Raw genomic sequence first — 27,766 nt, forward strand, 5'->3', positions numbered from 1 at the left:
CAGTAAGTCCAAGAGCCCCAGTACACCAGCTTTCAAAATATCAGAAACGGATGAAAATGTCCTTGAATTCAAACCAATTCAGGGAAGCTTTGTTTCTTTCAGTTAAGATTCTTATTGTATTCAATTCTGATCAGTGAATGCTTCAAAGAACGATTCAGGATAACTCTGGCAAATTCACTGCTGTGCAGCTGCCTGAAGAACAAACTACATACCCTGGAGACACAGACATCCCATACCTGATTATCCACAAATAAACGCCTGCTGAGTCTTCCGCGTATGCTGAGCACTGTAGACGGGAAGAGAGAACAGTGGGATATGCAGACCTACAGATCTATTCCATAAACATAGCACCTAACAAAAATCATGTCCTTGTGTCCTGTACCTGCCTCTTCCCTGTATTTCAGCCTTCGCCACTTAAGCGTTTTGATTTATGTATGCAGAAAGGATTGCAGGTGCAGATGAAAAAGGCATGGCCAACCATGCTGCCTCCTTCGAAGTATGTGCAGTCCTGAAAGGAAATTATCAACCACATTCTGCTGGCAACTGACTTGTCATTTCCTTTACTATGATTTGCCTGAAGTCACACGTGGCATATATATCCAAGCAGATATGGACTGCTCTGTCTCTCGGCAGGTCATACTAGCTACAGTACACAGTAGCAGGATAACTTGGCTCTACGGGAGCAGGATCAGATCTGGTTTGTGTCTGGGTGGTGAGGAGCACAAGTAGATAAGGAGTGGGTAGAAAGGCATGCAGAAGACAGTGACGACACTGATGGGGGAAGTCAGACTTTGTAGGATGTAAGTTTCTTCCAGCCCTTTGATCTTCCCACTGAAAGATACTGAATTTTATGCATAACATGTCAGCTACTCTATAAACTCTCAAGTCCACTTGAAATAACCTCCCAAATGTTAAGCAAACTAGTCAAGAGACTAGCAGCTTTTTAAAAAATATTTGGAATACTGAAATTAACCTAAAGCAAACAAACTTTTGTTTGTGTCTGAAAAAAATGAAGACCATTTGAAATTAGTCTCATAGACACTAAAATTGTCAGTAGTAGCCAGGAGAAACTGACCAAATTCTGCACATTTTAGTTCTCCCCTTCGCATAAAAGCCTGCCTAGCTGTTCATGAAACTCTACACTAACCACGAGGGAAACCCAGTGAGGACTGATGAATAATGCACACAAATCAAAGTCCATTCTGGCTGGCTGGGTGACCATAAAATTATGCAATGAACAATACTAATGACTCTGTACACTTGATTTTGAGCCCTGTTAGACAGATGCTTAGGGTCAAAATTGGATGACGAAACTGGATGCATGGAAAGGATCTTACACCAGGGTCCTTTATCCAGCTTTCTACTTCATACCAGGCCAGGTTCACTGCAACTGGCATGCTACAATGCCAGGTTTTCAGTCAGCTATACAGGAAACTAAGCTCAGTACCAGAAGATGCCAACTTACTTTATGTTAGTCAAACTGATCCCCACCCTTCCACACATGCTTGGACTTGATCCAGCCACATACCTAAAAGGAATCATGTGTTTTCTTAAATCCTTATGGTACTGTGTATGTGACATCTGTTTGTTTTTTCCCCAACACAACTTTGTGCAGCAATATGTTGATAAGACTGCTCTTATTTATTTTTTTGTACTTTTTGCAGCACCAAAAAGTTGTAGAGGTCATATGCTAGAAACAGTACAAAATACAGAAGATCATCTCTTGAAGAACTGGAGAGACCCCATTATTTTGCTGGAGAACAAACAGTTTAACCATGGCTGCACCTGCTTCAAACTGTTCTACTGACCTTCAGACCCTAGGTCAAATCCTTTCTGTATGCATCTCTATTTTGCAATGTTTGACCATGTCCTGCCTTTACCTCCTGGTTCTTAAATTCATGCATGTTTATGGCCTTCTTACTGGTACATCATCATACATAAGGAGCCTGAGTCTATAACTCTTAGTAATGCAAGCAGTCCATGTAACTCAAAGAGTTTTCTTGTATGAGTGAAGATTAGTAAGATTTAACAAGACTGACATAGAACTCTGTGGAACACAGCATTTTGATAAATGCTGGTCTCATAGCAGCTTACAGTAGGCACGTTCTAAAACATTTAAACTGATAGGAATTATTCTGATGACTTCAAATATGCACTGAATATGGTTCCAGAACAAACACAAGGTTTTTTGCAACCTGTCTGTTATCACAGTCTTTCTTTGTGAGCAAGGATTTCTTTAACTGTGATTTCCCCGACTGCAATCCAAGGTAGATATTAAGAATGTGGCACTGGCCTTGTACTATTGCTACACAGCTCAGCTGGTTAGATATGGGGCTATGCCATCAGCAGGTTCACCCAATGGTGATAATATTTACTTTACAAACAGTTGTCATTTCTTTTCATTATTTTCTGCCATTAGAAAGCAGCCTGAGTGTGTGGGAGATGTCAGGACAGTAAACAAACAACAACCTCTGAAACTAAGGAAGTAAGTAAGGTCTGTTTACCCCACCAAAAACCAGAAGACTACTCGAACAAAAATAATCAATTTTGGGTTCATGCTTTCTTAAAATATGCTTTTCTTCAAAGACAATCCAATAACTCTCAATACTTACCCTAGCAGTTGCAGGGCAATATTTATTCTAACAGTCTTTGTGGGGATAACAGCAGACTGGATTTGAGTTGAAAGGAGATCTACACCCTTCCCTCTCCCTTACCCCAGAAATAGCTGATAGTAAAATAACAAATTTTCTCCTTTGGGTGGTATTTAATTCATACAATTGCAAAATTTTTTGGTGAATTTGGCATGAGTAAAATGACACTTTGGCATGATTGGCATTTAGAAAACTATATCTTTACCACATAAGGATGTCAACATTTTCTTTCCTTCAATTTTTTTGGTAGCTATTCTACATCAAAGAGTAAAAAAAACATTTAAGGTTTTGTGGACCATCAAGCTACATTACTGAGTATTAAAACAAACAAAAACCCAAAAGACCAGGCATTCCATTGTGAAAATTAGGTTAATAACCTAAAAGTGATCACTAATTACTTTTCATCATACATCTTTAAATAGTTTTCAGTACACAATTATAGACTTGTCACAGATCAGAGGCTAAGTACACATTAAAATGTTAGGTATTAACCATTCTGTTGCTATTAAACACAGCGGTAATCCACAGATAACACTACTGTAATTTGAGTAAGTGTCAAGGTGATCCAGAAGCTTAGCAAATTTTAACTGTCTCAAAAAGCACAACAATTCTGAAATCCTGTCACCTCCAATCTCAAGTGCCAATCTTTCTCTTCTCCCCTGAACAACTTTTCATTCCACCCAGGTTTAAAAAAAACCAACAAAGAAATGCTAAAGACAAACTAACTAAGGAAAATATTAAACGCCAAACTCCAAATGCCTGCTTAAACAATAGCATGACTTTCCTTCCATCTGCATTCAGCCACGTTCTTGAATTTAGTGTGGCATCATGTGCACAAGTGCTGTGATGAAATGGGGTTGGCAGTACTAAGTGACAAGAGGGAAATACACTAGCCTATTTCCTTAGGACAATTATCACTCTGAACAGACATTTCATATTAAAGCTGCTGCTTCATCATCTAACACCCCCTACCCTTCTCCCTGGCACTGCTTTCCAAAGAAGTCAAAGTCTTGTTTGCAAACCCAGAGATTCCATCAATTCATGTGAAGTCAGTCAACAGAACTAGTACAGTACTAGTCAGGTTAGTGTCACAACTGTAAACACAATTCCAACCACAAATTGACATAAATGAGGTCAGAATCCACTTAAAATGCAAACACAGACATTTGCATTGTGTTTAACTAATGTAATATAAAACTGGCATCATTTATACTATTTCAACTTTGAGTATCAACTAGCTGTAAGCTGCCCTGCCTCACATAAATCGGCATTAAGAACAATACAAGATTTGGACCTGGAAGCCTCAAGACCCTCAAGGCAACTTTTTCATTGCTTTGTAGTTTGTCTGGGCAATTATCCCCGTGAAATGCAGTGCAAAGCCCTACTACTCTGATTTGGCAGTGAGCTATGAGTCAACAGTCTTTGACTCACCCAAAGAGGCTTCTACACACTGAGCTACAGCATCTCTTTATTTCTGTATAACAGTTAGTGGAAAACATTTTGAGATATTTGAGTAAAAGGTACTATAGAAATAGAAAGTACTGTTAAAGTAAATTACATTTCTCCAGGCTTTGAATTAAGAACCACAGTCACTCCTAATGGATTAAAACATGACATGTTTTACTTACCTCCTACACATGCTCGTATCCTTTTATAAAAGGCTAATACAGAAATTCTTTAATAGTCTTCCATGCATTAGAAGAGCTAGATGGTCTATGATCATCAATACACAGATTAAGAAGCACTTCAGGGGCTGGATGAAGCCAGCCACCTCATTACATATGGCCCACAGTCACATTAGCGTTATCCTACAGTAACATGACAAAAAGAAGATTAATTTTAATGTTTGCTTTTTCCCCTCAAAAAGGTATCAAAAAGACCTGTCTGGACTTCAGGAAGCAGAAGGTTTCTAAACTTAAGTCTAAGCCACAGTAGACAAGAGGACTGCTGTCATTACAAAGCTATGATATCTCTGGGCATTGCTTCCTTCTGTACAGATAGCAAAAGCTGTCTTTTTAAGGGTCTGATCTTCTTTCTCCTCCAATGCAGCCTGGCCAAATTGCACAATGACTTCAACAGAACATGATCTGAACCCAAACCCGCACCTAACAATTATGTAAGAACCTAATGGTTCTTAGGTTAGATAAGTTAGTAGAAATTCAGGTGGGGCCAACACTCGGAAGTAGAAAGCTGAGTAAAAGGAGGGGACTGGTTTTGCTTTATGCTTTCCTTAAGATAACTATTTGAGTATTTTTTTTCCTCAACCTAACACTTGGGACCAAGATAGAGAGAAAGGGCTGCTGTTTAGACCCTGAGAGCAGAAGAAAACCCTCAAAGGCTCATTAACTGACGCGAACCAGGCAGTGCCATGAAAGGCCACATCAGCCAGTCTTCCTAGGACTTCAGGGTAAAAGTATCATGGATTTTTAGCACACGATTCAACCACCCAAAAAGTTTGATTCCTGAGCATTCTTGAAGAGTTGGTGTCCCGTTTCTACAAATGTGTGAATGAATGCCAAAGATTTTGTCTACCTCTTATCAGCCAGTTTGTAGCCCCAGTGTACAATTTTTACAGTACTTAGACTTGCAGGGTATTTGCTACTTACAAAACATTCCTCACATTGACCTGTTTTAGCTGGAGCTGCTCAGCGCTTATGCAAATCAGGCCTCAGGGGAAACAAGAAACATACAATTAGTGACCACCCTTGAAAAGTTTGATTAAAGTGTGTTGCCAAGCAACACAAATTGTGGCAGAGACAGTGAAAAAATTCTATTCTCTAGAGAAGCCTTAAATGCCTTTGTGACTATCTTTTCCTCTTCCTGCAATCCCGTCTTTTATTCACTGTGTCCCACAACCTCTGCAATAAAATCAGAGTGTGCTAAATTAGTGTCTTTTCCCACACAACCCTTGCACAGGCAATCATATTTCTGGTATTTCTAAAGTGTTAAGATAACTTTAGCTTGTGAGTGCGTATGAATTCCTCACTTGCCTCTCCCCATCTCTTAATTTTTAATAAAGCTAAAAAATTTCTACCAAATGGCATAATTCTTGTATCTACCAAAGTGATTACAAGGTTAGGTCTTTCCTCTCTTTCCCATACCTACCTGGTTCTCAAACCTAATTTCTTCCTCTCTTTCTCTCTCTGCATCCCCCATTCCACAGCACCTCATTTGGGCGCAATCTCCTCCGCACCAACTGTCTGCTTGTCTTCCCACCCCAGCACCCAGCACAGCTGTCTCCACCCAGCCAGCCAGTCCCAGTTATAGCAGATCCCCAAATCCAGCCCAAAGCACTTCATTTCATAAAGATGTAGGCTTTGTAACTTATTTCAAGTTTATCAAGGAAATCTGTTTCTATCAGATGCTGACTCCATTTTTATCACACTTATATATGCAAATACATGTATGTGTGTGAAGTGGTATACATCTGTGTACAAATGTGCATAATATTTGCAACCACCTTAAACAGGAATGTAATTTATATGACGGAACAACAGCAGATCAGATCAAATAACCTGGGAAGAACCCAGTGGATGAGACATGAGTGCTTCCTTTGAGAGTAGGTTACTGAAGAGCTTCTGGAGATAGATGATGGGATATGCCTGGGGAAGTGAGTACCCAGATCAGCAGTTGCAGCAGTAAAAAGAAATGTGAGGAGAGGGGCAAGCACTGAACTCAGCAAAGACAGAACCAGGGGCCACAGCTATTTCGCTGAGCCCCTGCTTTTTAGCAAAGGTCCTGAAAGAAAGTAATCCTAATGGGGGAAGACTGTGAAGCACTGCTTAAGCTGTAAGCTCCTAACACCCATGAACACGTCTCGTTCTGGATTTTTCACACTCTCCTCCATTCTCTGGCAAAGGATTCTCAGAGCTGCTCCATCCCCCGTTATCCCATACCCTGGATGCAGGGGCAAACAACTTCGGGAACTGTTGATCTGCAGCAATAGTCAGCAGCAAAAGTATTGGAAAAAAGAATTAAAAAATAGGCAGCAAAGAGAGATCCTTCATCTAAAACCTTCCAGCCATTACGGCTAGAGGTTTAGGAATCTCCTGAGCCAGGAGTTCCACTGTATTAACCTGGGAATAACTGAGAATAATAATAACATCTTCTCACACTTGCTTCAAGTTCCCTTGGTACCTGCAGAGCAAAATAAAGCCCACGGCTCTCATCTCTAGGATGAGACAGCCTACAGCTAGTACAAGTCAGATGTATATTTAGCAAGATCAGTGGAGCTGTGCTGACTTAACCATGCACAGTATCATTTAGGCTGGAGTAGCATCCAAAAGCTCCAGTTAGGATGACAGCTCCATCCTGTCCAGAACTAGATGAATACCTACAGTCACATGTGCCCTATACCAGGGAGACAAGCCAGGCTGCCTTCATATGCTTCTAACTGGGTGCTCCTTAAAACTGATCCTGAGTCTGCAACATGTGCAGAATGCAGCTGTTTGTTTACTCCACTGCACCGGAACATGAGAATTACTTTAGTCTATCCCTTGTGAAATGCCCGCCTTGCCAATATACCAAAGGATAGAACTCAAAGTCTAATGATAAGTTATAAAACATACTTTCATCCTCCAGGCTCTAAGTATTTGATGGGCTCATCAATTTCTGTCTATCATAAAAAATTTGATCTCAGCCCTGTAGGCTCAATAAATAGAACATTCATAGTTCAGACATCTTTAACAGCCTGTAGAAAGTTGCTAGTTCCATCCAGCTTTTTCAGGTGACATTTTGAACTTTCTCTCCTTTTGGGGAGGAAATTAGGAGAAGAGAAAAAAGAAGAGGTAGTGTACATTCATCTTCCTCCTTTTTTATCGTGCATCAGAAGGAAATTGACATTTTCCTGGAGACCACTGGTATTTAATCTGCTCTTGAGTCAGCCCTTTCTGATACCACCTTTCCCTGTGCTTTTTTCATTGAGATATTTACATGTTACTTTAGACAGCTTATATAAGTGTCTTCAACAATGCAGAAATGCTGAGCACGAAAATATGAGATCCATACTGTCATTTACATCATAACTGATCAACTCTATGAGAGGGATCATTAAGTTCATCATAAACATCTTTATAAAAAACAGTTTTGAGGCTGATAAAAGTCCAAGTCCAAAGTTCAAATGATGTATAAATTCCATTCTGTAAATAAAAAGTAGAACATTCTCTTGGGAGCAGTGAGAAATAAAACTAACTGTTGCCCTTCTTCAGAACAGCTATGTTAGGTAAGGCACAAGGGAAAGGAGGCCACATAAAACACTTGTAATATTTCAGCATCACCAGAGTTTAACCTGGAAAGGCTTTTACTGGAAAGCTTCCAACTCTGCCAGCTCTTTGTTACATAGTGGATTTTATTCCACAGCTGAAGACCTTCAAAATAACAAAACCATGCAAAGGAAAAGCAGATTGACTTTTTGGCAGGAAGTCAATGTGCAAATACTAATGAAATAATCTTAGTAAGCAGTCAGACTCCTCAAAGGTCAACAGCTACATAGTGAAGAACTTTAGAGCATTTAAGTTATTAACAATTTTGTCTTCCAGGATTCTGACAGTTTCTGTGCTTTAAGTTAAGGGTTTAGAAAAAAAAAAATCAAGAGTTGATGACTGAATAGACAAGCTCTGTCTATCTCTAGCTCTGCGATTCTTCAGATAAAAAGATTGCCTTTTTCCTATGGAAGCTACCAACCCGATTCCTATCTATTTAGGACCAGAACCAAAAGCAATTAGGAAAGTGGACTGTCATCAATGCTCGTTCTCATTTGTTTCTGGCAAGGTCCACTATGAAACACCCAATCTCAGTGCTATCTTCCATTGCCAGCATCCTCCCTGTTAGTCTATATCCTCATTCTTTTATCCATTCTTCCACTCTTCTTTTATTCCACCCCTCACAACCAAATACTCTTTATCCCCTTCAGTGGTGTACTCCTGTCCTTTTTTCCTCCTAACTCAGAACTAAGAAATGAGCGCAGGCAATGACAGAGGGTGAAGAGAAGAAGAAAATTATGCTCAGGAAAGACAGTGAATGACCTTAAAACTGCCTAAGCTTTAAAATATCTTAGGTGAAAGTCACTTGCTGTCCCTGCAGTCCAACTTTGGTAGTGAAAGTTAGTGGTAAAACCTTCAGCAGTTTTAATGGGATTAGAAGCCACTCTCCAGGCAGAATTAACAACAGTTTAGGTTTTCCAGTTACTCAATTACTTCCAGTTACGCAGCTTCAGTTCTCATTTGTACCACTTTAAATTACGGAGCGCTGATAAATTTACTGTCTTGCACCTATATGGCTCAGGATGAGTCCTACTGTGCTACTGACAAATATAGTATCAATGGCATGTTGATAATTAAGACAATGACATATTTTCATACTTAGGGACACCGCTTCTATTAATTGCACATGAAAGAGCATATTGTCCCACTCTTGATTGTATTACTTTTAATTTTTTTTAAGTTGGAAACTTAAAAAAAGGTCTTATTTTCTTGATGCTACTTTAGATGGCCCCTTCATTTTGCAAATCTCCATAAGTGTAACACTTGCCTTTTTGTAAATCACAAGGGAAAAATGTGCACGTAAGGTAGGGAATCTTCTTGCCTATGCTCAGAAATTGTATTGGATAAATTTAAACTAGGTTTTCTTTAGCCTCTTCCAAATAAACAACCTAAATTAATACAAACCAGGATAATTTCATTTTACAAGTGCCTATACAGCTTTTTGTAGCCCTTTATTGAAACTGATTCATTTAAAATCACTTTTTATTTAGAGTTTGCTTTTAGAACATGAAATATCCCTAGCCAACAAAAACTCATAAATACAAATACAAAATACTAGGAGAGATTACTGACTTTCCACTCCTCACTGTGCCCATTTAGAACAGCTCAAATGTGGAAGGGTTTAAGTGTTTCTTCCTGTAAAAAGGGTAGGGATAGATCTCATTTCCACTTAATGTACTATCCACTTTTTAGCTTCCTTATCCCTAACACAGGTCAACTATGAAAGAAATGTGAACTAAATCCTAATCTTCCACGAACCATGGAATCAACAACAACTTAACCTTTCTGATCTAACACTTTACTAAAGAAAAGCTTAAGAGAAACAAGATGGGAGCACCCTATTTCTGGCTATATTGATGTGTTTGGGATTTCTAGTCAGATCCCATCAGTTCCAAATCAGAGTAATAAAGAAGCCAAAATGAGAATTCTGATCTGCTAGTTGGATTTCTGCATCTCACCACCAACTTGAAACATACAGAAAGTGAATTCCACGCTGGCACAGTGCCCTTTCAACTTGCACATCAAAGCACTGCCTCTTCAGACAAAGACACGTTCAAGTTGAGAAAGCCTCAAAGTAACGTCTATATGCCTCATCTATTTAAAGAGTGTCATCGCTGCAGACAGAACAAAAAGAAAAGCTAAACATTATAGAGAAAGTAATCTCAAGGAAAAGCAAAGGTACCTCAGATGAGACATGTAAATGGAGGTGGGAAATTAAGTGGTGCAGATATATAGGTTTAATGTCCAGCATTAAGACATTTATATAAAAGGCAAGAGCTGTTGACTATGATACTACCTAAGTGCAAATACAGCAAGTCTGAAAGTAACACAGACATTTTACCCAATCTGTTAGAAAATGGCACATACCTGTACTTGGCAAAGTTAGAAATATTTCACCGATGTATTTGTAACTCTACTGCTATAGCACTCAAAACACACTGATAGTGAAAACTGCTCATGAATAGCACAGTAAGTTCCAAGCTTAGAAGCACTTACTGCAGTAACATGGTCTGTTTCCCAACATCTTTGCAGTCCTTGGAGAGGTGTAGATGCAGATTTAATGAGCAATGCATACCATCTGTTAATGTTGCCTTTAAAAGCAACTGAGAAAAAAACAGCAATACCGAGAGTGCAAGAGATGGCACAAGTTTTTTAAAAAAATGGACCATCAATAATAGGGTTCTCTGTGTATGACTGCTGTAAAAACAAATACCCAAAAATGAGCAGACTACATGTTTATTTTGCAACTGTTAAAATATTTAAGTCAGTCTTAAACCTAGATTAGAACCATGCAATAAACATTCAGGTTAACAGAGCTAGCAGGCATATTACTTCTGATCAAAAGCCAAACTCACCAAAATGATGCATCCCAGGACCTGATCTTGCAGTAACCATGCTCTGGGCTAGCTCCTTTCTCTAACAAACTAGAACAGATCTTTTGAGATATGCTGATTTACATAAATACAGTATCTGGCTGCTTGTTAGTTTACACTCAGCCAAGCGGGTAAAAACTGCTATTATTCTAATACAGTAGTATTTCTCACTTACTCAGTGGAGTTATTTGTAACTACTTTGGATGCTAGACAGTGGACAGTCAAGCCCCTGGCCCCTACAGTGTCTAAACAGAGAAAGCTAAGTCTGACAGCACAATAAATACATTTTCAGCTACTAGCTAGGGTGATTCAACTTAACTCTGTGAAGCCATTCCGTAGGCAGTCACAAATGCATCCCAGGGATACAGAGAAACTACCTGGTGTCTATCCACTCAACAAATGCTCCATTCGTTTGCAATGTGGACCTGATTAGGTAGGAAGAACTGCTCAGTGGCTGGCCTAAGTGCCAGCTAAAGATCAGGGTACTGTTTTCCACCCTACTGTCGGCCTATAATTTAGACCCAGGTCTAAATCACTTGCAACATGTGGTTGAAGCTTCAAAGCCTGTCTATGAAGCTGCAAACATACATTGACTCCCTTATGTTCAAGTTTAACTAGTGTCTAGTTCTCACAAATTAGTCTTCTATAGAACATGACCTGAGGACAGGACTCGTGTTTAGCCGGTATCAGGTATTTCTATCGTAAGTAAGAGGTCACTTTTCCCTTTCAGTTTCACAATAACTATTCTCATTGATCTATTCACCTCAGTGACTGTTGCTTTCACTTATGATGCTGAACTCTGATTTCCTATAGGATAAGGACTGTATTTCCTAATAGCTGGCAGGACAATAACTTCATCTTTTTCATCCAGTCGTATACATTTCAGTCTTACATTAATATTTTCGTCTTCCTCAAGAGAGCTTTGAGAAATTGCCAAAAATCCATTTAAATGCTTTGGGTTTACTTCCATAGTCCCAGTTTTATTTGAACACAATATTAAATCTGGAGGGAAAGAAATAACTGGAGGTCGATAGCTTGCATGATGAGTTATCTTTGGCCTACTTTATCCTACACAGCTTTCTGACAAGAACAGATGTAAAAGCTCTTTGCAGTCCTTAATCAAGACATACTATTACTGAGATAACCAGAAGGCAAAAGAATAAGCCAAGTCACCAGGGTTCAGAACCAGAGATGGTTGTATGAAATAAAGTGTTTATTTTAATCACTAGTATTCCCTGACAGAGTTTAAGTCAATTATAAAGTTAAAGCTATGTTACCTTGCTGTTTGTTAGGATAAACAGGTAGAATACCTGTAGTAATTCAATAATCATAAAATTTTATGACATACTGACCCTTTAAATCAGAAATGCATTATTTTTCAATTATTTTAATGGGTTAGTAATTTATACAAATTACAAATACAGCTTAGTCTCCTTTCCCAAGCAGATTCATGCCAGTGCAAGTAAGATGCAGAAGTATACTTCCCTTGGACTTTTCCGCATCTTCTGCAGTGAACACAAAAGCAAAAAAATTCTGCTTGTTTTCAGCATATAATAAGAATCAAAACCACATTCAGAGCAAGACATGATTAGATGACAGTTCAAGCGTGCTTTCTATTAAAGAGGTAGTCACACTGCAGTTTAAACAAACACCAAAACCTCACTGTTTAGAGCTAGACTGTTGTCATTATTTATTCAATGAAAACCAATTTCTTCTTCTGTATGTCAGGAAGACATTGTGTATATCCACACCAATCTGGCTGGCACCAGGTACTTGACTCATTTCATCAAAGGAAATAATTTTTAAAAGAATGTATTTTAAATTCTCCTAGAAGTCAAAATCAAACTCTTCTTTTTTTATTACACTATTGGAATGGACTATTTTACAAAATTACAAATGCCTGAAAGCCAAAACAATTCCAGTTTGCAACCTTAAGCACAGATGTGGTAAATAGGGCCCAAAACATGTACATGAGGGGCTCCATCCCTCTCCTTGCCTAATGTAAATCTATCCCCTCAGATTAAATGCCCCCACAACTCTCCCAGCCACAATCGCAGTCTGATTTCTTCAACAAGCTATTTCCTCTCCCCTAATTCCTGTCTCTCCCATACTGTACTTATGGAGACCTGTTAAAACTCTCTTCATGCATCTTATTTACAGATCCCTGCTGAAACCCAAACCACTACACTGTTATGCCCAGTGTTTCTTCATGTCTCAGTAGATGAACTGTTTCCTCATTTCTTTCCTCCTTTTTTTTTTTGGGGGGGGGGGGGGGTGGGTGGGTGGGGTGTACATTGTTTTTCACCTGGGGAAAACTTCTTACAGCTGCACAGAAATTAAGTACTGAAATTATGTCTAACTGTGCTACATCTCTGGGAATAGCCCTGAGCCCTGATACTCCAAATACTGCGCTAGTTTAGAAAACATAATTTCCCAAAAGCTTCAACAGCCATTTTGCTTTTGGCCACATCTTCAAACGTCAGTAAAACTCACTTGAGGAGACAACCACCACTGTTAATGGCAGACGGACTGAAGGGAGATAGTGGCTATTTTGACAGTTGGGGACAGTGGACACCATTTGTAACAACAAAGTAAAAACCAAGATTTAATTTCTATTGTTCTTATTTGAGCTTCTACCAACGCCAGCTCATATCTAAACATAGTAAAGCTATCTTCATCCACATTCATTTAAAACAATACACACTTTTACTGTGCTATAGAATAGTATAAATAAAAAAAGTATAAAGTTCACTTCCATTCAAGAACAGCCGAGATCACTGTCGCAAAGAGCAATAAATAATAGGATACTGCTAACACCAAACACCAAGAAAGATAGTTAAAACCATTACAAATCCATATCTCTCAGTAACTTAACAATCTATAGGTTCAGTCAGTTTAAAAGATCTAGGAACAGGGGTTTAGTGGATTAGTTACAACAGACCATTAATCTCTGCAGCCTCAATTTTAATCCAGCAATGACCAAAGTGATTGAAAATCATTCTGACCACATGACTAGAAAAGCTCCTAAGCACGGTTCTCTCACATACCTGAATCCCAGCAGCAGAGGTCACAGTATGTTTCTAATGGGACTATTTACCAAGAGACTTCTGCTTAATACTTAACTAAACTCAATGCCAACATTTTTGGCAGAGTAATTCCACTGCACACTACCTCTGTGAACTAAGGGCTGATTTGAAGATTTTATTTTACACTTTACTTCAGCCTATATTAGCAAAGCTTGCTTTTTTTCCCTGGCAGAATATCCAAAACAAACTTGTGTAAAACAAATACTTTTTTTTTTTCTACTTAAGATTTTAAATAAACGTGTAGGAATTGATGACTGTCATTCCAAGCAAATGCCAGGAGATTATTTCTGTACAGTTTATATAATATCAGTGAAAGTTATATGCAAAACACTTGAGAGTTTTAAAAATAATGCAATAGTATTATGTCATATACCCTGTTTTTATATATAAGAATGCTATCTTTCAAAGATTTTAAGTTCTGGAGTATTCAGTGACTAGAATCAATTCTTAGGTGTCCAGTTATGTGATGATATTATGTGATCAAGACACACTTCATCATTTGGTCCTCCACAACAATTATCAGGATATCAGTAAAGAAGCCATTGAAAGGGAGACCTTTCAAAAAGGATTTAAATTCAATTGCTATTTGCTGTGGTCTGGAATCTGAGTCACAAGTTCTTCTTCAGGAGCATTAAAAGGAAAATGCTGACTACCTTGTCAGATATGCTCTTTTATTACTGCAAAATAAGTAAGTATTTAAAAACATAAAAACACAGTAGACATAGAAGGTCCCAGTTACACAGAGTAAGGAACTAAAAACTGGAGAGTTACAAGCATGAGTTATGAGAGTTACTTGCTGCTCTTTGTGAAGCATCAAGTAGAGCCAGAGCAGGACAATGGCTGAAGGAGAGAAATGAGAAAGCTTGCAGGCTCTGTGCCCTTTGGTACATATAGCCCAAATATATAAATATGATGTAAATGTATTGTAGAGCTTTGTCCAGCCATATTTATAAATAGTGCAATACTTAAGTAAACTTTCTTGCCCATCGTAGAAATTTATTCATAATACCATATATGAAGCCTTCCATCATTTAAAACATGAAGAATTTTTCTACTGATACATACTGACTATGCTACCACCTTCTCTAAGCAGTAGAGAAGACATGTTTGGCTTGTTTTGGTCCCAGACAGAGGGATAGACAGAACCTCAAGTATTTTTATATATCCCCCACAAGAAGTGTCCTGTATCAGTCTGCCTAAACTCTGCTTATGCAATCTAGACTGTGCCAGCTGCTTGCACAAAACCGACATGAGGTTTCCCAAGCACCACTGTTGGCACCACCTGGTAGAGTGGGTCTTCCCTTATCACACAACACAGCTGTGCCGGTGTCCATCCACCAGTCAGGCCAGGCAGCCCCACAGCCCAGGTCTGTACACAGGATGTTCTCTTTGTATCAGGACTTGAGGTCTGACCAAAATAAAATTAAAATTTGTTCTGGAAAAAAAGTGGAATGGAAATTCACATATGAAAAGCATTGTATATTACTGCTCATCTCTTGTTATCTCACTTTTTAGTTTTTTTGTTTTGTTTACCATAGTCCAGGGGAAATCTGTTTAATATTGTGAAAAATGGTGTCTGTTCCGTTCAGGGCATCCATAAAGTGAGAATTAACAAATTACAATCAAGATTATTTTAGTTCTGATTGTACAGTTTCTCTTGCTATGTTAGTCACACTAGAAAAGTCCTACCTTCACTTTACCTCACAAAGACCGATATGATTTCACTTGGATAAAAAACTTATTTTCTACACAACTGTATAATTTAATCAGAGATTATGAAAATTTCTGCTCATCTTATCTGGGCTTTTCCAAAGATTTTGTATTATGCATGTATTATACTACTGCTACTCCTTGCTTCAGCAAAGCACTTCAGCATATCCTTAATCTGTTTTATACAACTACATATTAAGACTCAGATACAGCAAAACACTTAAGCATGTATTTTAAGTTTTGCATTTTGCTGAACCTGTGTATTAATGTATCACAATAAAATCTAAAGAGGATGACTAAGTTTTTAGCTCGCAAGTATGAAAACATACTTATGATACCTAATAAAATAAATCATATTATTTATTACTCTGTTTTGCATCATGTGTTCCACAGTGAGCTAAATACCTGTGACTCTAGAGCAAAGGCACAATTACAGACTGGCAAAGATGAATTGTTAACAACTTGGAGAGAGTGCCAGGGGGGCTACTGAAGATAAAAATTATGCATCTGCAGATAACTTTAAATCCCACTTGCAATTACTAACTGCTACATAGTACCCTCAGGATCATCTGGGCAAACGAGAGGAGACTGTGGAGTCCTTGTAGATTACTTTGTTTACCAGCAGGCACAAAAAAATACTATAACAATAAGATACCACTTATAAATATGAATGTGAAAAAAACCCACGAATGGTGAAGCCAGTCGAATATATACTGGAAAATAAAAAGCAGGAGTTACAGGCATCATGGGCAAAATGCCCTGGGGTGAGGATTTCACCCCCCAAAATAAATTCACATAAGTGTATACAGCATATCCAACAACTGCATCAGTATGTAAAGGAACCTGTTGGTCTGCTGAGACACCAAATTTCAAAGAGAAAATTTAGGGCCCAAACCTCTGGTGCCCATTCGTTACTCATAGTCATGATAAAAACATAAAGAGGCCAACTGAATGAATGTTAATAATTTAAGCAGAATTTAAATAACACACGATTATGGAGGAACCTTGCGTGGGTCTGAATTTTACCTTGGTATCACGCTGACTCCTGGAAACCAATTTAACTTAAACTCTAATTCATATAATTCTTAAATATACCACAATTATACCTCACAATAACTTCACTGCTATTACTATGAAGAGAAAAAATACCTTGTAATACACAGGCAGAGACAGAAGAAGACCAGCCTCTGAGAGGAAACACCAGGCCCCATTCTGTGACCCTTCATTCCTGAGGAAGCCACACGAGTTTAAACACGTGAGGATAAATCTAGCTGAAGCAAACTGCATGAAGTCAGGAGGCAAGGGAGCAGAAATGACCATGAACTTGCTGCTCAGCTGGGCTTCAAGTTCTAGAGGTTTAAAGATGGTCATTTTAGGTTTCTTGGGGCCAGACTGCCAGGTTTCATTGTCCACTGAATTCGTAGAGCGTGCCCAGCTGCAGCCGTCCCCCCTCCAGTCAGAAATCGGAAGGCAGTGTTAGCACGTAGCTCATCGAAACCGTTTTAAGGAAGATCTTTCTAGGAGTTTGCAAGGGCAGGCAGTGCCACGAGGGCCGTAACTTTCCTGTGGGGCACGGCCTCTCAGTCTGCCCATGTGAGGAGCAGGTGCAGGGGAGAGCCACGCAGGTCAGCCACCCTCCTGCCATCGCCAGGCACGTCTGTTGTGAGGAAACACGTCCCCGGCAAGGAGGCAGGTCCATGGTCAGGCTGGTCGGTCCAGTCAGCGAGGCGAGGTGAGGTGAGGAGCAGCAGGGCACAAGGCTGAGGGCAGGTGAGGGGCCAAGGTTAAAGGCAGCTCAGCACCGCTGAGGCACCAGACATGGCTTCTGGCAGTTCTCTCCACAGCTTGACCCAAAGCTGCTCAGCTGTGCAGGATCAGAGCTGACGCAGAAGCAGCAGCCAGACCCTGGGAGCAGTGGACGAGGCTGCAGAGCCTGTACGCTCATCCCAGGGCCTGTCACTGCCTTCCCTCCTGACCCTGGCGCCATGGAGGCCTCGTGCTCCCTCATTTCAGTGAGGTGATTCAGTCTCACACCCTGACCAGAAACAAGGTATAAGAGTAATCCTAGCGCTGCAACGCAGAAATGAGAGCGAAAATGGACTGTAGTTACTTAAATTGCTGCTGGGTGACCTTTCACATGACATTTTACCTCAGTTTCTCCATCTGTTAAAGTGTGGCCAAGACTGTATGCTCCCTGCAAACTGTTCCAAGCCCTGCCACTGTAATTTATTTTTTTTTTTCCTTTTGGAATGAAATATAACGCAAAGCTCTTCTCATTCATACCTTTCATTCTTAGAAAAATCCAGACCACACAATCCTATTCAGAGAAATATGCTGTTAGTAGCTGTTCACACACTCCCAAGCAGCAGGATTAGGACCAGCATAGGGTCAATCAAACACCTTTTCTTCCTCCAGCAGCAGCAGCCCTTCCCTTTCATAACTTCAGCCTCCCACATGGGAAATACACCTCAGCTGCAAATGGTATGACCTTCCACTTATGTATGAACAAATAGCTCTTTGTCCCTAAAATTTCACTTTCAGGGGACACTACTGAAGTATTGTTATCCTCTTCTGCTAGCAAGCACAAATACTCGGTACTACCTTTTTTCCTAAGGAGAGAAAGTTTCTTTTTTCTGCCATGATGGCAAATGCAAATTAACGCTCTTTCTAGCGGCCCAAACATATCACCTTTCCAAACAAAATTTAGTTGTGGCAGTAGCAATCCTTCCTGACCCACTCCTTCCATTACCCAACTGCCATCCTACCAAAAGTACAGCTATCAGGCAGGGTTTGCTGGAGGACATGGTCATTCCAACATCACTTCAAATGGTGCAGTTTTCCATAGTCACACATACTGAAAGACCTTTATTACTCATTATCTTTTTCTTTTAGCATGAATAAGGCACATTCTGTAGCAGTCCTGCTGTGCTAGTCTTTCTACCCATGGCAGAACAGAAAAACTCCATTCTGATGACTATTCTTGAAGCAGAACAGGGCACTACAGCAGTTAACAGTAGGAAAGAACTTAAATTGGAAACAACCCACAAAACTGTCAAGAAGGTGTTTTTTCAGAAACTATGTTTCCCTCTAAATCCATCTACTCAAACGCTACTTCCAAAAGCTAGAGATGTCAACACATTTAGAGTGGAAAAAATGGATAATGTTGCTTAGCTTCCTTTTTCATGCACGTGCTTACAAGCCACTTTGGACCAGTCAGTGCACAACTCTTATCTGTTCCATACTTAAAAGCCAGATGACAAACATACAGTACTCTGAGCTTGATCAAGTTAAGCACTAATGATAAAGGGAGGATGAAAGAATGTCAAAATGAACAGATAATATTATGGATATTATCTTATCTCTATACTTACTATAGTATCTTGTTAAAAAGTACATTCTACTTATTTATTTGTGAATTACACACAAATGCTGTGACATTTTTCTGGCAATAATATTACAAAATATAAAACTGTGGGACATTTAAGTTTAATACTAATTTTGCTACAGAAATACAAATGTTACAGATCCATGAATTTAAACCAGAAATGTTTTCATACAGAAAAATACATCAAATTAAAGCATTTCTTTTCTTTAATTCTGACCATTGCTTTCAGTATGCTATGTATGTGGGAACTGATAACCTTCTGGTTTTCAAGATGAATAAAAGCAAATTAAATATTTTAGGGCTGTAATCCTGGATAGGCTGTACCTGGCACTCCACAGGAGCACAGAGACCTGCCATCTAAAGCTTTTCTCATTGTCAAGCTTTACATTTTTGCAATTTGTAAGGCCCAAATCTCATTAACACTAAAGCCATTTATAACGTTCTTGGAGTTCCAAGGTCTTTTAAAGTGGGTGTAAATATAGGTTTCTGTATGCCTTCTTACCACAACTGTCAACTGCTAAGCACTGCATAAAAATGTTTCCCATAATGACAAATAAGAAGCTTACAGTTATGGGCACCTATGTGCCTGTGAGGCACCCAGTACATGTCTACATGACCAGAAAAGCTACTATACTACATAGAACATAGGTCTAAAATGCTTCAGTCCTCTATTTTTATGACAGTAGTAACTTGTTATTTTGTCTTCAAGAAATTCCATTAAAAGACCCTTGACAGCTTTTTAACCATCAATGATTAAATCAGCAATAAAACATTCTACTACTTTGAATTCAACTGTAAACAGCTTGGACTGAAAATTCTCCTAAATGCCAGATTATTATTATTTTTAAAAAAATTATTTCCTATTTATTTACCATTAATGTTTCAATTTATCTATCACAATGGCATTTTTTTTTGTTAACTGATATTCTCCACTGTATGGACAGGCACTTTTGCACTTTCTGATAGCATTACAATGAAAATGCCGTCACATTGTACAGTGTTGCCTCTAAACAAGTCATTTAAAATTTGATTCCTATTTTCTACTCCTTCCAACATGATGTATAGTTAAGATAAAAAGAAGATAGGAGCAAAATAACACTTATCACAGAATGTCAGTGTTGTCCATAACTAACTGTCATCTAGTTTTGTCTGCTGCTTGAGCTGGTAATGAGATAATGATAAAACAGTTTTATATAGTCTTCTATTAACAGCCCAGATGGGCCAATCATCCACTTCAGTCTTTGCGATGTTAAGTTTAGCTATAAACAATTAGTAACGATGAAAACAGCAGCTCCCTCCTCAGCTAAATTACAAACTTTCAACCAAGAAAGAAGGCAATACTTTGACCAATAGCAACAAATAAGCAAAACAGCCTTTTAGGGGAAGCAGGAATTCCTTATTCATTGGTATACAAGGAATATTCAGAATGCAAATGGAAAGCCATTTCAATCCTCGCTGAATTTAAAATCTAGCTGTTGTAGATTTAAAAACTGAAACCTTTCCAAGAATATAAAGGGCAAAACTCTATAACATCAGTTGTATCTTAAAGACTTAATTAATACCGTTAAATTGAGAGTGCTTATTTGAGTTGGGGTTTTATTCCTGTTTTTAATACTTTTGTCTTGGAGGCTTGGTATCTAGTTCAATTGCATTAACAATGAGGCAACACAACAAGGTAAAGAGGTCCCTTTGAAAAATGGGTATCTTCATCATTGAGATTTGAAAAGAATAGCAGCAATTACCAGTTTCTTTCCATCAGTTTATTGGAAGGAAAATAGCTCAGCATAATATGTGCAAAACTATTCATAAACATTCCCTTCTACTACCTTTACATGAGCTAAAAATATATGTGTTGTTTTGGCACTTAGCGCCTATCTGGTCACGATCTAGCTGTAAAACTAACAATAAAAATAGAATGATGAAAAATACAGGACATGAAAAAAAAAGTAAAGCAGACATTTATAGGAGACTCCAAGGCTATTTCCATAGAATTTTAAAGCAGAAACATCTTCACACCTTTTGAAAAGGCGGCAACATCTCTGAAGTGAGAAAGCATTCAAGCGCTAAGGAACTGAGAGTCTTTGGATCCAACATATGGCCTCCATCCTGTGTTTGAATGTGAGCAGGAGGGTTGAATCCACGTGGATTTTCGGTAACATCAACAAACCCCGTGCAGGCATGAAGGTTTGCCCACACACATGAAGATGTGGAGATGGGACAAAGCAGGAAAAAATACTATAACGGATTGGATGCCAAAAGCTCTTGGTTGCCCGATGCACCAGGCTGCATGTTATACCTTCCTATATGTCTAGTAATTACTTCCTCTCATGTATATATATATGTATCTGTGCTATGAATAATTCCTTCCCCTAGGATATTACATTTCTCACTTAAAAGTGCCAGATAAAGCTATTTCTGTGACACTATTTGAGAATAATTAACTTGGTTTCAACGTTTTTGTCCAAACATAACAATGAACTATTCACTGTTAGTTACTAATGGACATTAGAGCCTTGATATTCTTCTCTTCTACACTACTTTAGCTTGAATTATCTCAGATTGTACAATGCTAAGAGAAGAAGAGTTATCAGACCTTACAGACCATCATTCAACAGACAATTCAAGCCCTGGCATAATTTAGAGTTCCTGTAGGACAGCTCTGTGTTATGCCAGGTAATAAGAGCTCAGAGACTGCAGAAGCAGCAAGACAGAAAATGAAGTGCAACTGTACTCCAAATATACCCCTAGCCCTCAATGCCAGGAGATGCCACATCAGATGCTCAATACACAGTGGAATTCCTTGATAGATGGGGATTTTTTAATTACAGCTTAGTTGCTCATGACACATGAATTATGATCCCTGTGTGCTGCCAAACAGGCCAAAGAAGTTACATCATAAAAGGGATCTGCCCCTACGTGACTTGAGGATGATGGCAAAGGATGAAAATACTTCCAAATAATAAAGGAGCTGTAGGGATTGCATGAATTTCATCCATATTAGTTCCCACAAGCCAAAACAGTTAGAGGTAATATATATCAATTCATAGGAAGCCACAAAGATGTTGAACATGCAGATTTTATACAGCATTTTGTTGATGGATTAACAGAAAATGTACACAGAAATCTTCTTAATCAATAGCCATGACAGTAGCATTTTCTTATTTAAATGAAGTATCCTGCAAGGGTTTGAAAACAGCATCCTCGTTTTTTTCTTGAAATTGATTGTTAATATCTAGAATCACAAAAAAATTGCTCGTGGTTTATACAAATGACTATGCAAGCAAAGGTGGCAGCCATTATGGGATCAACAACATTCCACCTGAAAACACTAATGCTAATTAATTTTTGGTGATCTTATTACCCAGGAAGGAAATTTTGGACATCACACCAACAACTACTATCCTCTTTCTATATAAACAGTATAATCCCTGTGCCATGATTATCTGCATCTTCAAAGGAACAACAACCAGAGAGGTCTTATTTCAGCATTCTATCTACAGGACATCTCCACTTCCACTACCCTGTGTTCCTTCTATGCTGTAGTATCATTAAAAGGAACAAAAGTCAGAATACAAATCACGACTATTTTTTCTCAGAGACTACAACTCAAAGGAATAAATATGCATCATGACTTTGAAGGAAAGAGAAGGTTTTCATTTCTTTCTAAAGGATAGAAATTGTTTTCATGGTCCTTCAATCTGTTCTTATTTCTCATTTGCATCTGCACAAAGAAACTAGATTCTCCTTTCAGACAAGCAATTTCAAGTAGCAAAAGCCTTAATTCAGTATGCCAAGAAAACAAAAATATTCAGTTTACGAAGTTCACAGAGAAATTATTTCCCAAACACAAGGGCCAGTAAATATATATTCCTAAATCTCATTTTCATTTCTTCCAGACCAAGCAATCTATCATAGATACACACATGTAACTGACTGATAAAAAATGTTAGGTATAAAATATTTTGAAAATATATATGCCTCTTTTTAACACATGAAATTACTTTCCATATACTAAGTCTCACAGAAATTCATGCATGAGTGACACAAAAAGCCAATTGTGTAACTTCATTATTTATTTTAAATAAGAAACACAGCATAAGTGCTACATTCAGCATAATTTATATTTAAATGTCATGTAAAAACATAGCAAAAGACAATGTGACATAACATTGAACCTATGTTTAATAAATAAGTTTACCAATACTGATAAACTAACTTAATAGTCCATCAATTCAGTGACTGACATCATCCCTTTGAACAGCAGCCCTTAATAGGCTCTAATCCAAATAACCACTGGAATTAGTAGGAGGGCCATCGCAGGTTTAAATAGACACTGAATCAAGCATTTGCTAATGTTCAGGAAAGATCCATGCACTGAAGACCAGTCTTGTATGTTCACTGCTGAAACAACTGACTTAATAAGAAAGAAAAAAAAGAAGAAAGAAAACAATACTACTACCACACTCCCTAATTCACATTCCTGTAATTTGCAGCAGTGTGCTCAACTAGTGGGTTTTTTAAGTAACATGTTGAATGAATGACCAGTGCTGAAGTGCTAAAAATACACAGTTTCTGGAATCCAGTGTTGAGGCAAACCTTAACAGGCTTCATTACACCTTCTCTTACTTATACTGCTATCCAGACATCCCAGCTAGATAATATGCTACAAAACATGGTGTAAAAAGGATGACAGAAGAGAGATACAAAGCATTAGTGCCAGTCAGGTATCTACAGATCTTAATCCTTTTTACCAAGATGACAAATACTGAGAATTCCTGAAAAAAACCCCAAAAATCCCTAGGAAAAAAAAAAAAAGAAAGGCTAAAGCATGCACACATCCTCTATGTGGGTAAAAATTATTGGAAACCACAGCTTTAACCATATAGCAAAAGCATCCCACCATTCACTTATTCACTTTGTTCCCCCAAAAAAGAACAAAAAAAACCCAAAAACCAAAAACCACAGAGATGGATGTCAGTCTCTTAGTGCTAGAGGGAGATGGAGAGAGACGAGAGCCCCTGCAGGACTGATCCCACTGTCGGTTAGAGAAGCCTGCGTTCCCATGTCTGAAGATGAAGGAAGGAGGGGGGGAGATAGGGAAACACTGGCAGCTAAATGTGTGGCATAAGGACCTGCACAGAATGGGACAGCTTCTTTCTGTCTCAGGATATTACTGTCAGAACGGCCAAGAAAGCGATGAGCTTCATTTTTTCCACTCTCACTGTGGTACTTTAAGTAGTGCCTAATTTGAAGAGAACTGGACAGGTGGCATATCATGCTGAGCTAAATAGATAAGTGTGAGATTTAAATGACAAGAGGCAGCAGGTTTTGCTGTTCTAAAGAGCGACGGAGTGAATTATTCTGATGGTACCAATGGGCACAAGTGGAAGGTCAGCCTGGGGTGCTGCCAGTGTCACCCGGGTGCCTGGTAGCAGATGGTGCCAGTCCGTAGGGATAAAAGAAGGGCGGACGTACCCCGTGGGCCGACAGCAACACTATTTGCTCAGGAATAAAAAAGTTTGGGGGCAGGTGCAGGCAATACAAATTAACATAGATGCTGCCACCCCAAATGTTAGTGTGTCACCAGTCCAAGGGCTGTAAGGGTGATCAGTCAGAAAGTGCTGCAGAAAGCGCAGTGGGGGTTGGCACTGCCAGAGCGAGATGCTGCAGGTGCTGCTGCCTGGGGGCTGCGGCTGGGAGACGGCCCAGGCCAATCTCTGCACGGTCCCAAGGGAGCTTTTGGAGCTCCCTCTCCCTACGCACCTCCAGGCTGGACACTGAGATGTCCACCAGGACCCCACACTCCCCCCTCGGCAGTGCCTTGCCTGTGTTGCTTATGTTCCCTTTTCCGGACTTATGCAATGACGGGAGGGCAGAAGCAGCCTGCAGAGAAGTGGAACAGCAGGAGACGCAGGCAGCCTGGATCCCTGTGGGGCTCCCTGAAGTGTCCCAAACTAGAAAACTGGCCACCTCCCCACTCCTGCCTCCTGCAACATAATTATTCCAGCATGACTGACATGACAAATTAACAAGGCAGCCAGGGCTTTTGCAGCAGAAGGGAGTGTTTTCCCCAAGAATAAATTGTTCCAATCCTTTACGCTAGACACCCGGCCGTGCCTATTCATTAATTGGACAAGCTCTGGTGACAACTGAAATCACCCGACTTCTACATACTGGAGGGGAGAGAGATCTTTGCAAGCTTAAATGAGAAGCCTAAAGCTGGAATCCCAGCCACCAAGGGGTTCTTTGAATGGGGCTATTTTTAAATTTTTTTAAAATTCATTTTCAGAGCACAGCCACAGTAAAGCTCCTTTTAAAAGCAGAGGCACGTTCTTCAGTGTTATTCCTCCCTTTGCAGACCCTGAACTGTGGCACCAGAACATGACAACTCCACCAATGAATCGCAGACCTTTTAAGATCTGCAGATCAGCCGAGTTTAAGAACTTCAGGAGCTATGAAATTCTGGGATTACTGCAATGTTGTGATTAATTATCACAATCAGGTACATTAGGAATTATAAGCATCTGCTTAATCAGTACACTGTGGTTATTTATTGCAACCAATGTATCATAATTCCTACACAGGTATTGGAATTAAGGTGGGGGAGGAATTGATGTTTGTTGATTGCTCTTACGACCCACTCACGATACATCATTCACGTATTTTTCAGCTGCTATTTCGATTTGGGTTTAACTGTACCTCTTGCCCCTTATTAAGGGGAAGCCAGGGAACCCTGTATGGTATTTCTTTCTCCCTGCGCCCCCACCGCCCTTTCTGTGCTAGCTGCGTACCTGAAATGCAGACGATGAAATTCGCTTGCAGAAGAAAAAGCACCTCCCAAACAATTTCCATCCTCCGATTCTCATGCCAAGTGCATCCCTCGGCGAAAAAAAATAACAAAGATCAATATCGCAGTTTGAACGATCCCAGCAAATTTCCTTTCGGACTTGCAGACTGTATTCCCCAGATGTGCTGACAACACATGTCCGAGCTCTCCCTCTGCACGGCTCAAGCGAGATCCCTTCCCTTCCTTCACCCTCCAAAAAAGACCACGAAGCCAACCACCAGCACCGGGCTCTTCCTCCACGAGTGAGAAAAAAATCCACCAGATTTCCCAACAAGACATAGACAACAAACCCCAACTGATCCGGTCCGGAGAGTCTCTATTCCAGGGCGGCCAGGTGCAAGTTAACCCCAAACTCTGCACGTCTCAGCGGGGCAGTGCCAGCATGCCGGGGGGGAAGGAAGGCGGTGGAGGGAGGGGGTTTCCTCTCCTGCTGCTACAAAATGAGCGGAAAGAGATTAATACCCGCTGCAACGCGTTCGCCAACCCCCCACCCACACCCCCCCCTCCCTCAACCCCGCATGCTACCGCACCTCCACGGCGCGGAGCACGTAGCAGCCGGCTCCCTCCAGCCCTGCCGGGGTTTCTGCAATCCCCGGCGAGCCCAGCCGGCTTTCCGCCAGGCGACTGCAGGGGTCGTTCTTGTCCCGTACACGGAGCTGCCCTTCCCCGGCCGGGATGGCCCCGCCGCCGCCGCCGCCTCCCCGCGACCACCCCCCGCGGCCGCGGCCCCACACCCGCGCCGCTCCGGCTCCGCAGCTCGGCGGCACGACAGGGGGAAAACGCCCCGGGAAGGGGAGGTTGGGGGGGCGGGGGGAGGCTAGGAGCTGTATTAAATTGGCGATCGTGTGTCCCCCCCCTCTCCTCCCCCAAATCTGAATTGCAGAAGTGCAGAGTCTGCAAGCAGCGGAGGCTTGCGTGCATCGCCGGCCGGCTTCGCTAAGAATACCAGTATTTTAAAACTTATTTAAAGAAGAAGGGAAAAGAAAAACAAACCCAAACTTCTCGCGGTTTTGGTGGTAGGAAGGGCAACAAGAGGATACAGCCAAGAGTTAGCGAAGTACTTGCGCTGCAATGCCTATCTAAATCGCATTCCCCAATCCACAACACTTCTGCAGAGATATTCCCTCCGCTCCCCCCCCCCCCCCCCCCAAAAAAAAAAAAAGCAGCGTCAGTTTTGGGGCAATCTCTTACTTACCCCCAAATCCTCCTGCCTTTTTTTTTTTTTTTTTTTTTTTCAGCTCATCGGATCTGCCACTCCTGCCTGCAGTCCCAAAAACAAATCGAGGTCAACCTCCGAGCCGCTTGCTGCAGCCACCTTTACCAACCACCTTATCTGTAAGGAGGTACCATAGCTCCTTGGATTTCCCCCCCCCCCCCCCCCCCCTTCCTCCCCTAATTCCGACTATTTCGCCGGTTTCCCCGAGTAAGGCGACCGTGCTGCGGGGTGCCGCGGACCGGCGGGCGGCAGCGCCGGGCACGGCGGGGCTCAGCGCGGCGGCGCGCACGGGCGCGGGCCGGCGGACGAACGAACGAACGAACGAACGAGCGAACGAACGAACGAACGAGCGAGCGAGGGCTCCGCCGCGGAGGCGGTGCCTGGGCGGGCGGCGGCGGGGCCGCACCGCGGCAGGGGGGTCTGCGGCTGGGACCGGGCCGGCAAGAACGGAGAGGGAGGGAGCGTTGGGGGGGAGGGAGGCAGAAAGGGAAAAAAAACCAAAAAAACTTCCTTCCCGCACGGCCGCCTCGGTTGTCTGTCTTCTCAGGCATATTCCAGAAGCTGCTGCTCACTTTGTTTAAAATGTGGGTCCAATTTTTTTTATTATCCCCCCCCCGAAAAAAAAAAAAAAAGAAAAAAAAAGAGGTGCACCTGACGCGGGGAGAGGCTGGGTTTCCCGTTCTGCGGAGAGGGAAACTGGGCGCAGAAAGGCAGCGTTGGCAGAGGCATGGGGCTGC

The 27,766-nt window shown here is 40.6% G+C and overlaps 1 protein-coding gene across 3 annotated transcripts in view; it reads right to left on the minus strand.

Annotated features, from left to right (window-relative positions):
- The window catches only part of CA10 (carbonic anhydrase 10), a 213,329-nt gene extending 186,152 nt beyond the window's left edge, over positions 1–27,177 (minus strand). The window contains exons 1-3 of one of the 3 annotated variants that reach the window (XM_049812984.1): positions 27,009–27,177; positions 26,104–26,246; positions 25,758–25,845 (exon numbers count right to left, since the gene is read on the minus strand). In XM_049812984.1, coding sequence (XP_049668941.1) covers positions 25,758–25,818 — 61 coding nt within the window. In that variant the 5' untranslated portion in view covers positions 25,819–25,845; positions 26,104–26,246; positions 27,009–27,177. Of the gene's footprint in view, positions 1–25,757; positions 26,247–26,343; positions 26,451–27,008 lie in introns of those variants that run through there. The other 2 variants (XM_049812982.1, XM_049812983.1) reach the window with 2 other exon arrangements.
- Positions 27,178–27,766: the final 589 nt, after the last annotated feature.

The sequence above is a fragment of the Accipiter gentilis genome, chromosome 10 (genome assembly GCF_929443795.1).
Source record: "Accipiter gentilis chromosome 10, bAccGen1.1, whole genome shotgun sequence".
Lineage (NCBI taxonomy): Eukaryota > Metazoa > Chordata > Aves > Accipitriformes > Accipitridae > Astur > Astur gentilis.